A 14,652-nucleotide genomic window follows, 5' to 3' on the forward strand; every position below is an offset into this window, starting at 1 on the left:
GCTGCTACGGTGGGGCCGGGCCCATTTCACAATTAAACGCTGAGCTGAATTATAGTAGTCATTCTTCTACGGCCGCGAGTAAAAGCTGAATTATGGTAGTAAATTCATTCAAAGAGAACCCGAGCAACGCCGGTTGCTTTCAGCTAGTCTATAATAAAGCTCTTGTACACTGTCCGAGTTTAACTAAGTGCTTATTCCAGGGAAAGGGATTCAAACACACGACACCTCTTCACACAATCATCCAATCTCAACCATGCTCTACCTCTTTTCCTCCTACATTGTTCCCTCAACCTATCCGCTTTCTTTGCCATTCTTTCTTCCACCATTCGCACCAGGTATCCAGCCCATCTCAGCCGGCATTTCACCAATCTTCCCGTCAATCTCATCTGCACAAAAATATCCTCCCTCAGTTCATCCATTCTCCTTCTATCCACCCTCTTCACTCCCGCAATCCTCTTGAACAGTTTTTCCCACAAACCCGCAGCCTCTGTTGTCATCTCTCTGTCAGTGCCACTGTCTCCAGACTGTAAAGGTAGGCTGGAGTTACACAAGACATCAGAACCTTACCTTTCAATCTCCTTGAAATATTTCCATCTGCCGTTACACCCTCTACCCTCCTCCATGCATTCACACCCACCCAAATTCTCTATACTCATCTTCTCTATCACCTCAGTCTTCTCTATACTCATCTTCAGCACATGCTTCCCAAATGTCTAATTCCACTCCGCCAATACTTCCTGCATTTCCCGCCCACTCCAACACAACAGCCAGATCATCTGTATATAGTATCTTCCTTCCCCAGAATGTCACTCATGTTTACCTTCCTGCTTACCAGCTCCATCACCAGAATAAACATGAGTGGGCTGAGCACACTTCCCTGCCTCAAACCAATGTTCACAATGAACTACTCCAACATCCTAGGACCAACCAAAACTCTTCCCATCATTCCCTTGTACATCCCTTCCACCAACCTAACCTTCTGCTTCTGGCACTCCCATCCATCTCGGTATTGCCATCACAATCTATCTTGGGGTAGTATCATAGGCCTTCTCCAGGTCCACAAATCCCAATGCCATTTCACCTTGCACCTCCAACCTCTTCTCCACCATCTGTCTCAGCACAAACATCTGATCTGTTGATCCCCTGTCCTTTATAAACCCCTACTGCTCTTCTCCGATCTCCTTCTCCACACTCTTCCTTATCCTCCTATCCAGATTCCTCTCCAGCACCGTCATGACATGACTGAGGAGCGTAATGTCCCTGTACTTCCCCGGATCTTGAACATCCCCCTTCCACTTCCATATCGGCACAATTAACCCTGTCCTCCACTCCTCCGGAATCGAACCCTCTCCCATACATACACTCAACGACTCCTTCGTCCACCTGACTCGGGGTTCTCCCACTGCAATTATCATCTCTGTACAAACCTCATCAATGCCTGGCGCTCTTCCCTTCCTCACCCTCTTCATGCTGTCCACACTGCCTATTCCATGATCTCCACCAACTGCACTCTCCCCTCCACATAACTCAGTAGCTCCCTTCTTGATTCAACTGCTATTTGAAAGATCCTTCCCACAACTTCAATACTGCGCCCCTCTGTCACTAGCCTTCCACCTCCATCCTTAATCACTGCCCCCCCTCCCCCCCTCCTTTTTCATGTCCTTGCTATCTTCATCCCTGTCACGAGCCAATTTATAGATCACCTTCCTCACACCACCCTCTTCCAACTTGTTGTACACCTCCTCTTCAATATTATTCCTCGCCTTATCCACAGCTCTCTTTGCTGCTTTCTTATTCTGCCAATACAGGTGCAGCAATGCCACATCTGGCTGCCTTCCACTATCCTTGATCTTTTCTATCCTCCTCCAAACCTCCTTCTTTCCCCTAACTGCCTTCGCTACTTCCTCTGTCCACCATACCTGGTTTCTATCCCCAGACGATGACACTTTCCTGACATCCTTCACACAACACTTCCACAATTCCCCTAAAAGCCTCTCCGTAATTCTTCCACTCCTCCTCCACATGTCCAAGATCCTACAAGACTTCTCCAAACCTTCCACTTCTTCACTAAGTTGATCATACCTGGCCCTCGTCCTCTCCTTGTGCTCTACAACGAATTTTCCCCTACACTTCTCCCACCTCATACTCTTCCAACCTCTGCTCTTAACTTCCTTCCTTTCCTCATCCTCACCACAAACACCACAGGCTTGTGCTGGGTGGTTACATGCTCTTCCGCCACTGCCTTGCAATCCTTAACCCTCCACAATTGTCGCTTCCTCGCCACCACCAAATACACTTCTGTTCTATACTGTCCACCCCTAAAGGTAATAAATACAGTTAATAAAACATACTGTAAAAAAAAGTGCAGTAAAATTATTGTCTTGACCTTGATCATTATTTTGATCGTTGAACGATTAAGGTCTAACCAGTGGCATAGTTAGGGTGGTGGCCGCGGCTAAAGGTAAATACTAGCACCCCACAGGCACTGGCATAGTCAGGAAATTATATTGGAGATGGGAAGAAATTGAGTTTTAGAATCATTCAACTTAACCTGATTACTTTTGACCCACTCGGTTAAGGAAACTGCCCATGAAAAAGAGAGAAAATGAAGAAAGAGCACTGATTACATACAATTATCCTCGGATGGCCGCACACATTATAAAGATGGAGAAATTATAGGAAAGTGGGGATTCCAATCCAAGACGTCGAAATGATAAGTGAGGTGGACAAGGAAGTTGAAGAACTAACTTGGCATGTGATCCTGGCCGTCGCTAATTGGGCTGGTTTTTTCCGAGGGAGCGAGACATCTGGATCTGAACAGCACGTAATTACGAAATAAATGTCCAACAATTATAACCGCTCTACCCCTTGGGTCAATGGGTGACCTCCGTATTACAGAATGCATAACCTCGTCTGTTTGAAGATTCACAAAACAATTAGATAAGAGATTTACCAGCTGACACCAACTTAATTACTAACATGGATTCATTTACTGTGCGGTGATTAGTAGTTATGAAAAATGTGAAACTGGATGGAAAGAGTTCCTGAACATGGACACGTCACATTGAGGCATAGCACAGAGTTTAAAATGTAGAACGAGATTCTGAAAGTTACGTCTCGTGCGCTCATGTGTCCATTGTACTGTAAATTCTAAATGGTCCTCTCCTCGCCGGAAGGTATTGCATTTGAGTCTGTTTGTTTGTCTGTCTGTCTGTCTGTCTGTCTGTTTGTCTGTTACTTGACAAAAAATATATATAAAAATTGGCAAGTATGTTGATCACTCCGTTTTGTGTGTGTGTGTGTTTGTCTGTCCGCTCACTTATACTTGCCTACAGGTCACAATTTGAAACCGATCTTCACGAAACTTCACCAAATGGAAGAGTTCGTAGTCCGACAAAATCCTATATATTTTTGAGGTCAAAAGGTCAAAAGGTCAACACAGGCCAAAGGTCAACCACTTTTTTCAAATTTCTAAAATCCTCAATTTTAATCCGATTGACTTGAAATTTGAATAGGATTTACATATCGGCTATCTGAATTCAACCACTAGCTATTTTTGAGATCAGTGTAGGCCAAAAGGTCAACATAGGCCAAACGTCAACCACTTTTTTCACATTTCTAAAATCCTCAATTTTCATCCGATTTACTTGAAATTTGAATAGGATTTACATATCAGCTTATTGAATTCAACCACCAATATTTTTGAGATCAGCATAGGCGAAAAGGTCAACATAGACCAAAGGTCAACCACTTTTTTTTGAATGCCTAAATCCTCAATTTTCATCCAATTGACTTGAAATTTGAAGAGGATTTACATATCGGCTAACTGAATTCAAACACCAACTATTTTTGAGATCAGCATAGGCCAAAAGGTCAACATAGGCCAAAGGTCAACAACAATTTCAAATTTTTTAAATCCTCAATTTTCATCCGATTGACTTGGAATTTGAATGTGATTTTCATATCGGCTAACTGAATTCAACCACCAACTATTTTTGAGATCAGCATAGGCCAAAAGGGCAACATAGGCCAAAGGTCAACAACAATTTCAAATTTTTAAAATCCTCAATTTTCATCTGATTGACTTGGAATTTGAAAAGGATTTACATATCGGCTAACTGAATTCAACCACCAACTATTTTTTAGATCAGCATCGGCCAATAGGTCAACATAGACCAAAGGTCAACAACAATTTCAGATTTTAAAAATCCTCAATTTTCATCCGATTGACTTGGAATTTGAATGTGATTTTCAGATCGGCTAATTGAATTCAACCCCCAACAATTTTTGAGATCAGCATAGGCCAAAGGTCAACCACTTTTTTTCAAATTTCTAAAATCTTCAATTTTAATCCGATTGACTTCAAATTTGAAAAGGATTTACATATCAGCAAACTGAATTCAACCACCAACTATTTTTTGAGATCACCATAGGCCAAAAAAGCAACATAGGCCAAAGGTCAACAACAATTTCAAATTTCAAAAATCCTCAATTTTCATCCGATTCACTTGAAATTTGAATGAGATTTACATATCCGTTAACTGAATTCAACCAACAACTATGTTTGAGATCAGCATAGGCCAAAAGGTCAAAATATGGCAAAGGTCAACCACTTTTTTCAAATTTATGAAAGCCTCAATTTTCATCCGATTGACTTGAAATTTAAATTGGATTTTCATATCAGCTAACTGAATTCAACCACCAATTATTTGTGAGGTCAAAAGGATGCTCTACTGAGTGCCATTCTGCTTTGTTCGCTTTTTCCAGGTGTCACTTTACGAGTGATTTTTCATCTGTCTGTTTGTTTGTCCGCACACAATAAATATGATTTTCTCTGCAACTGTTGGTCCGATTGACAGGAATTTTTCACCATGCATGCACCTCCACCTGCATAATTTTTGATGACAATTATGACGTCATAGGTCACGTGGCACGGGCGCCATCTTGGAAAAACCGAAAAACTTTGCACCTCTATATCTCCGAAATTGCTGCATATAAAAAATTGAGACATGGCTCATTGTAAAGAACTCTCCATGGGGAATAATATGTTAATGATGTCATAGGTGCCTCCATTATGACGTCATAATTCGACAAGTACAGAACTTAATCCGATAAAGATGAAGTTTCTTGAGCATCATCGAGGGATAAATTGGTAGAGAGAAAAAAATTATGATGACGTCATTCGTCATGTGGTCCGGCCACCATATTTGTTTTAACACAAAAGCCTTAAAAGCCACTAAAATCATGTCCTGGTGAGGGTCTGCAATCTCTGATTGCTCTTTCTTGTTTATATACAGTACTACAACCAAATGGAGCATTAAAACGTGTTTTGGGGGATGGAGGCGGTGTCATTTGGCACAGCATCCATGTTCGCGCTCGGGGAGGTCGACCCATCTGCCCTCCACCCCCCATCCCCCATTACAACGCATATCGGTTAGGATTTGTTGTCACTAAAACAGTAAAATATGTGACGATATGAATGCAAAAATGTGTGAAGAGAAAACAGCTGCGAACAGAGTACTGTAAAGTACACTGGATACTGTAGATCATGCGACACTCAGACTCTTTACATCTCGCAGATGAGATTCGCAAACTCCACTCCACCAACGAGTCCTGAGTTGCTCTACCCACGATTGCTCCGTAAGTATGAGCAAATGTTCATATCTCGGACATTAAAAAAAAATCTTGTGGAGGTTGGCTCATAAATCCGGGTGTTCATAAGTCAGAGAAGGAGAATCCTTGTGTATATGTGTATGTGTATGTACGTGTATATATACATATATACATATATTGCTGCAGAAATAGCTTCTCGGGGTTAAGATTGTATAGCTTAGCAATAGTTGTTTAAGCCTCCCCTTAAAGGCACAAATGTCTGCAAAGACCGGAGTGCTGCACAAGGGCTATCCGAGTTTGAAGTGGCTGTGTCGGCATAATTTTTGTGCATGATGTCAGTGTTATGCCACATCTAGGGTGAATATGCTCCTTTGGTTTAATTTATTATTCTAGACTGCAAACCTCCTAACTGGTGAACAGCAGGGCAGAGACAATGTGTTTGTGCAGCAGACAACACTTGTTGCTAATATAGAAGGCGAGATGAGCACAACTGATCTTACTTCAACAGTTTTTTGAGCATGGCAGGTGTAGATGGATGAAAAACCCCCGGTGACTGCTACACGGACATGGTAGAAATAACGGATTAGTCCCAATGTCCACGAGTCGTCGGCCATCGACCGCATGGCTCGCATCAAGATGGCGGAACCCATCACGACGAGGATCATGGGAGTTTATAACAGTTTTTGCTATAAATGCATTATAAGTATTTTACTTATCACGGTCATCTCAAAAAGATCATCCAAATATTCTCAAGTAACAACTTAAAAAAACAAACAAACAGAAAACATGTGTTCAACCAATCAATTCTGTGCACCGATAATTCACGGAAGTCGCCGACTGGCACAACAACCAAGAATCATCGATAATTCACAGAAGCATAGCAATGAACGGCTAAGGTGTGGTTACATCGATATCTACTTTATACTAACGAGTCATGCAGCAATGCTGTGATGGGACTCAATCTGTACCCTGCTGCCTCGTCGAGTTATGGGGTTCCATTTGTTTGCCTCCTGGTTTATGAGGTTTGGGGTTCCACCATCTGGTTGGTGAAGCTGTCAAGCAGAGGTAATGTTCTCATGTGGCAGATGGACATTACTGCTCACAGATCGCCGATATGGGCCGCAAACTGTGCTTTGCTTATAGATATGCAAATTAACAACAACTTGTGTGTGCGTCATCATATGGGTGAACAGTCAGCATGCCAAGCACTGCCTGCACCCATGGACAGATTCCTGCAGTGGCAATGATTCAGCTTCAAAAGCCCTGCATCACGTCAGCCCCAAGGCAATAAGGGAGGAGCAACCCAAATGCGAACGGGTCTCCTCCTACTCGGCATAGTCACCATGTTGTGGCCGCTCACCCTTCCCCCTGCCCCTTTGGCTTGAGGGGGTGTGTCATCTGACACTTTATATACCAATCAGCTTTTAGCTGCCATGGTAACCCAAATGAATGTGACATCACTGCTATTGGCATGTAAATTGTGACTAGCACATGTCGCTTGCCAGAAAAAAACACAATGCCTGTCTCTATGCAACTAAAGGGTTAATTTGCAGAGGCAGTCAGGAAAGTTACAAAAGAGTATATGTGTGTATGTGTTTCCATAGATTTAGGTGCAGAACCGAAATAAATAGAATTGGACCAATAATCGGTTTATTTATTTATTTTGGTGAGCCGGCCATCAGGTTTTCTTGAAATTAATTTCTTATCCTTTCCTTCTTTTTTACACCACTTTTTCCCACATTTGTGTTACGTTGGCCCCCAGTGATTGTGAAGAAGTTGACCAATGCTGAGTAGACACCCATATTAACAATCCAGGCTCCCCACACTAACATTGAAAGGTCCCTTGTGCTGTGCCAGACACTTATTGGGAAAACTGAAAGACAAAGTGCGACTTGAGGGGAGCCCAAGGCAGTCAAAATGTTTGCTGTCTAAAAGTGCGTATGTTATACGTAGATGAGATGGGCCAATTTGTAAACCTGCTTCCTGCAGGACAAAGACCTCCTTAAATTCATGTTGAGCGGTGTTTGGCATTCCCACCGTGTTTACCAAGTGTGAGTTGGCAAGGGTGAACGGCCATGGGACCCGAACCCAAACTAGTCGGTGGAGAAATAAATAAGTCTTTAACCACTTGACCAAACAGCCAGCTTGATGGGACGTCACCAGGTATGAAATGAACCATGAAATAAAGATATTTTGTCATCAAATTAAGTTTCTTGATTATTGGCGCTGAGGAAGCGCCTTTAGCGATTGTCTTCCAGCCAGTGTAACGCTAATTCCTGTCACAGGAATTCTGAGATCATATAAGTGGGCGTGGCAGTTCCTGATTGGTTCGTGTTGGGGAACGCCTTCTCGCTGCCGACGTGACGTAAATTCGCGCACGCGCACTGGTGAAGCTTACTCGATCTTACTCGATTCCATATTACATGTACTTTCATTGCATACAAATTATACTTCCTCATAGAAATTCCATGCCCAAACCTCAGCGCAATCCAAGAGGATTCACTTGTTGTTTTTGTCACCGGTGGTTCACACTTGTTCGATGTATTATTTAATTGTCTTTCGTAGGAAAATAATTACGACAAAACGTAGGGAATAAAGCTTCGTCGTGGTTGCTGCATTACCTTCGTTGCTGCCGCCACATCTGCATCGCGCTGCAGAAGCTCGGAGACAATGACCGCGTGACCTTCTTTGGCCGCGAGATGAAGAGCAGTCAGGCCAGCCTAAAGAACACAATAACATTGTCCAGCTATTCCATGACCCTTGAACTTTGTAATGAATATAAAAAATAAAGAGTTGTGTGCAACGCTCAACCTTCAACACACCGCCATGGTACATAGACATAAAACAGACAACAAAGAAACACTTATGCATGAGTCATGCGATGATGTCTATCGAATGCACATTCAGTTTTGAAATCTTCTTCACCAATAATTGTGATTGGGTGAGCAATTTGCGTTAGAGCGTTAGAGCGGTGTATTTTGTTAGCAGCGTCGTCTTCAAGGTTCTTTTTTTTTCTTCGAATAAAGACATATTCTGTCATTTTAAAACCACCGAAGTGTGTATTCGGTTTCCCCGTTTCATAAAATGTATCCTTTGATACGTATAATGCTATAAAAATGTTTTTTGTTTTGTTTTGTTTTTACCTCAGAAGAGATATCAACATTTACCTCAGCGAATGTCATTCGCGGTGTCAGTATTTGATGAACTTATAAAGATTTAGGTGAGTTATAAGTGTGACAATCATGTGCACGGGATTCTTCCCAGAAGAATGAGTGGTCGCATTAGCTTGTACGACCTAAAATGAGCGAGTTTTGTTTTGACGTTTGGGCCAGTTTTACATGTTGTATCCCTAAGGAATGAAACGAACGTTTTCCTGGCTTACAATTTTATTTGAAGTCACACATGCCTCAAAATACACTCACTTATATAGAATTGAACGCTGAATCCGAAAATGTAAGTGAAATTGCCTTGTTTTTTTTACATTATCTTCTATATATTCTGAATATATATCTGTGCCGTGTCTGTCTTGTGTCGTCACTGAACTACTCCCTCAAACTTTTGTGAAATCGTACTATTCTAACTTGACCCACGGCGGGAGTATGTGCTCTACCGAGTGGCGTTCTAGTTGTTTCTGATACAGAATGATGCTCATTGGTCTCTGGTACTGAAAGATAAATACCTTAGGATCCAACTTAGCTAACATATAATGCCAACACATTAACCACGACCTTCCATTTACTGGGAAATGTTGTGGGTAGATATATATGAAAGGCTTAGTGTGGGTGTTTTATCACTCGCCTCTGAGCTGTCTCGCCTGGGTTTGAATCTAGGCCCAGCTATACACTCTCATCCCGGTGTTTGATGACTCATCAATGTGTGTGCCGTCCCTCGGATGGATATTAAACCAGATGTCCCGTCTGCTGGCATTAGTAGGTGGACGTTAAAGAACCCACTGTGTCCTTCGCAAACAGTTGGTGAGCTTTTGCCACCATCCTGTCCAAATTCCTGCCCTAACTACTTAATCAAACGCCAGGCCTAACCAACTGATTGGTGAAACACTTTGGACAAAAACGTACCCCGGCCAACCCCACAAAAACGTGGGCATAATTGCCGCCTTTAAAGAAGAAGAATCATAATAGGTGTGGATGTTGCAGCAAATAACACAGAACATAATAAATGACAGATGATTGCTTATGATCCAAATGCTTTGCATCCCTATACGGTATGTCGGACAAGATACATACACATTAGTACCAATTTGCAAAATATGGCAATTGGTAAAAACTCTGGAATCTCTTACCTCATTCCTCGTATTGACATCACCACCCAGGTTGAGAAGCTCCAACACCTTTTCCACATTTCCAGCTCGAGCTGCACGTAGCAAGCCTGCCGTTCCACCAGACTGCGAAGATGGAACTGTCAGCACCGAACTATATTTTTGCCCCATTTTGCCAAAAAAAACAAATTCAAAACGCTGTGTGTACAAGGGACAAATATCCTCTATGTCTAGGACAATGCCCATTGAACACCAAGACAGCTCAGAGATAGCAAGCTTGCCTTTAAGCAGTTTAGTGTGGACACAATTCCTAATAGAATGACATCTGACTACAACTGTTGTCCTTGTGCTTTGCACGGCAGGACATCACAATATAAAATACACCATATACAAGAGTTGACATTGAGACATTGAGTTGGCTGCTCCATACAACATAGTCCTCAATCTTAGATGTGAAAGACCTTTTATATCTAGTAGACCGGTATATCCGAGCCATATTCCAAAATCCTTCCTCCTGCTTTTCTGGCAAAGATTGCCCTTAATGGTGGCAGAACACTGAATAACATGTGACCAGCAAGAGCTACAGAAAGCACCAATCATCCCCTCCCTAGTCACATGTTATTCTGTAGCGGGCTACAGAATAACATGTGACTACGGAGAGGATGGAAGGTGAAGCAGGGGATTCATCTGAACCTTCACCACCATGCCATTCCGGATCAGCCACTGGTAATAAACATGTCAAAGATCCTACAATGACGTAAATGTGTTAACTTTGGGGTATCATGAAGTCAATCGAAGTTAGTCTCTGACAGCTCGAACTGCAAGTGCGCTGATCGCAATACGTGAGGAAAAATATTCTGGTCAAGATTACCAAGTGAGACTGAAGACCCTAATCGCAATATGTGAGGCTGAAGACCCCAATCACAATACGCGAAGCTAAATATCCTAATCAATAGCAATATGTGAGGCTGAATACCCTAATCAATAGCAATATGTGAGATTGAATACCCTAATCGATAGCAATATACGATGGTGAATAACCTAATCGATAGCAATGTGTGAGGCTGAATACCCTTATCGATAGCAATATGTGAGGCTGAATACCCTAATCGATAGCAACATGTAAGGCTGAATACCCTAATCTATAGCAATATGTGAGGCTGAATACCCTAATCGATAGCAATATGTAAGGCTGAATACCCTAATCAATAGCAATATGTGAGATTGAATACCCTAATCTATAGCAATAAACGATGGTGAATAACCTAATCGATAGCAATATGTGAGGCTGAATACCCTTATCGATAGCAATATGTGAGGGTGAATACCCTAATCAAAAGCAATATGTGAGGCTGAATACCCTAATCTATAGCAATACGTGAGGCTGAATACCATAATCTATAGCAATATGTGAGGCTGAATACCCTAATCGATAGCAACATGTAAGGCTGAATACCCTAATCTATAGCAATATGTGAGGCTGAATACCCTAATCGATAGCAATATGTAAGGCTGAATACCCTAATCAATAGCAATATGTGAGATTGAATACCCTAATCTATAGCAATAAACGATGGTGAATAACCTAATCGATAGCAATATGTGAGGCTGAATACCCAATTCGATAGCCATATGTGAGGTTGACTACCGTAAATTATAGCAATATGTGAGGTTGAATACCCTAATCGATAGCAATATGTGAGGCTGAATACCCTAAATTATAGCAATATGTGAGGTTGACTACCCTAAATTATAGCCAATTGTGATACTGATTACCCTAATTGACAGCAATATGTGTCTGAATACCTAATCAATAGCAATATGTGAGGGTGAATACCTTAATCTTCAGCAATATGTGAGGTTGAAGAGCCTGATCACAATACGTGAGGACGAAGACCCTGATCACAATACGTGAGGTTGAAGACCATGATCGCAATGCGTGAGGCTAAAGACCCAGATCACAATACGGGAGGTTGAAGACCCTGATCGCAATACGTGAGGCTAAAGACCCAGATCACAATACGTGAGGCTGAAGACCCTGATCGCAATATGTGAGGTTTAAGAGCCTGATCACAATACGTGAGGCTGAAGACCCTGATCGCAATATGTGAGGCTGAAGACCCTGATCGCAATATGTGAGGCTGAAGACGCTGATCGCAATGCGTGAGGCTAAAGACCCAGATCACAATACGGGAGGTTGAAGACCCTGATCGCAATACGTGAGGCTGAAGACCCTGATCACAATACGTGAGGCTAAAGAGCCTGATCACATTACGTGAGGTTTAAGAGCCTGATCACAATACGTGAGGCTGAAGACCCTGTCCGCAATATGTGAGGCTGAAGACCCTGATCGCAATATGTGAGGCTGAAGACGCTGATCGCAATATGTGAGGCTGAAGACCCTGATCACAATACGTGAGGCTGAAGAACCTGATCACATTACGTGAGGTTTAAGAGCCTGATCACAATACGTGAGGCTAAAGACCATGATCGCAATGTGTGAAGCTGAAAACCCTGATCGCACTAGGTGAGACTGAAGACTATCCTGTTGAAGATAAACAACTTTGTATGCAGATGAATAGAATGACTGTGCAGGCCGGTTGAATCGAGAGGGCAAGCCAGGACAGACTCATGGCCGTTCGTGCGCGGAGTGCGGCTGGCGCAATGCGGTGCTTCGTCAGATTTATGACTCAAATCCTGGCTTCAGCATACCAGATGAAAACGAGCAATGTGAGGAGACGTTTCTTCTGTCAATAAGTTATAATTAGGAAGAGTTAACAAAGGATAGTAATTACTAATATACTAGGCCTGAACTATGACCGAGAACTATGACCTAAAATACCGACTGACTTGGAGGGCAGAGAACATATCATATTCGATCTCCCTGCTGCGCAAACTACAATGTAACAGCACACGTACACACACTAACACACCCACCCACACACACAAACACACACTCACACACACAAACACAGAAATACAAAAACAGGCACAAACACACGCACACACACACAACACAAACAAACAAACACACACAACCACACACATATACACACACGCACAAACACAAACACACACACACCTACACACACACACACACACACACACACACACACACACACACACACACACACACGTACACACACACACACACATTCACGTACACATACACACACATACATACATACACGTACACACACACACACACACACGCACATGCAGACACAAACACAAACACACATAAACACAAAAGCACACACACAAACACACACACACACACATACAAAAACAGACACAATGCATGTGCAAACACACACACACACACACAATCAAACACACACACACACAAACAAACTAACACCCACAAACACACAGACACACACACACACACAAACAACCACATACACTTACACACACACACACACACACACACATACACACACACAAACACCCACAAACACACACACACAAACCAACAACCACAAACACACATATATATATATACACACACACACACACACACACACACACATACACGTACACGCACACACACACACACACACACACACACACACTCACACACACACACCCACGAACAAACACCCACGAACACACAAATATATACACACACACACACACACACACACACACACACACACACACATAAACAAACAACCACAAACACACATATATACACACACACACATACACACACACACACACACACACACACACACAAATACACACAAACACCCACAAACAAACACCCACGAACAAACACCCACGAACACACAAATATATACACATACACACACACACACACACACACACACACACACACATAAACAAACAACCACAAACACACATACACACATACACATACATACACGTACACACACACAAATACACACAAACAAACACTCACAAACAAACACCCACAAACACACACACACACACACAAACACACACAAATACACACACACACAAATACAAACACACACACAAATACACACAAACACACACAAATACACACACACAAATACACACACACACACACACTGCATCACAGAAAGAAACCATTTTCACAAATAAAAGATATGGAACAAAAAATGTTGCGAAGAATAGCAGGAATGACAAACAACAATCATGGATTAAAAAAGGGAAACCATATTGAGTTCGGGTTACATTTCGAACGACAAAACGGACACGAAAGTACAAGTTGCATCTGTAAGGGAAAAGTTGTGAAACACGTGAGCGGATGATGACGATTTGGTTCGCACGAGCACAGGTAGGTAGGTGAACGTGCACGGCGGGAGCGTCATTGGCGTAAACGCGCGCACCTCCTGGTCCTTGAACCCGTCCTTCCCGCGGCTGCAAAGCGGCGCATTTCCCATTCCCTGCCGCACGCGGTTCGGCCGCCTCGCATCGGCCTCCTCGTCCACCTTCGCTCTCCCGTCCGGCAGCACGTCCGAGCCGAGGTGACCGCGGCGCCCCTCCCTCCGTCCCACCCGGTGCGCCAGTCGCTGCTATTTCTGTCCGTCCTCACGCAGGACGCTCCGTCAATCTCAGCGCCAGGGAATCGCACCCGGCGAGCGGACCCTCGTGCTCCCCCGCACCCCCAAAGGGGTCTCGCTTCACGCCCACACCGCTCCGTTATCCGCGGAACGCCATTGTCATTAGCACGGTGCGGCGGCTTGACGTGAACAATTGTCCCATCTTTCCTTATTTAGCTTTTGTACACAAAGTCGAGGCTCATGGAGGAG

General features: G+C 43.0%; 1 protein-coding gene across 1 annotated transcript in view; it reads right to left on the reverse strand.

The window, feature by feature from the left end:
• Positions 1–14,336, reverse strand: part of LOC137432974 (uncharacterized) — a 180,915-nt gene extending 166,579 nt beyond the window's left edge. The window contains exons 1-3 of the mRNA XM_078783785.1: positions 14,230–14,336; positions 9,914–10,015; positions 8,235–8,333 (exon numbers count right to left, since the gene is read on the reverse strand). Of these exons, the coding sequence (XP_078639911.1) occupies positions 8,235–8,333; positions 9,914–10,015; positions 14,230–14,283 (255 nt within the window). The 5' untranslated portion in view covers positions 14,284–14,336. The remainder of the gene's footprint in view (positions 1–8,234; positions 8,334–9,913; positions 10,016–14,229) is intronic.
• Between the last annotated feature and the right edge of the window lie 316 nt (positions 14,337–14,652).

This window comes from Myxine glutinosa, chromosome 8, assembly GCF_964187855.1.
Source record: "Myxine glutinosa chromosome 8, kmMyxGlut1.1, whole genome shotgun sequence".
NCBI classification, from domain to species: domain Eukaryota; kingdom Metazoa; phylum Chordata; class Myxini; order Myxiniformes; family Myxinidae; genus Myxine; species Myxine glutinosa.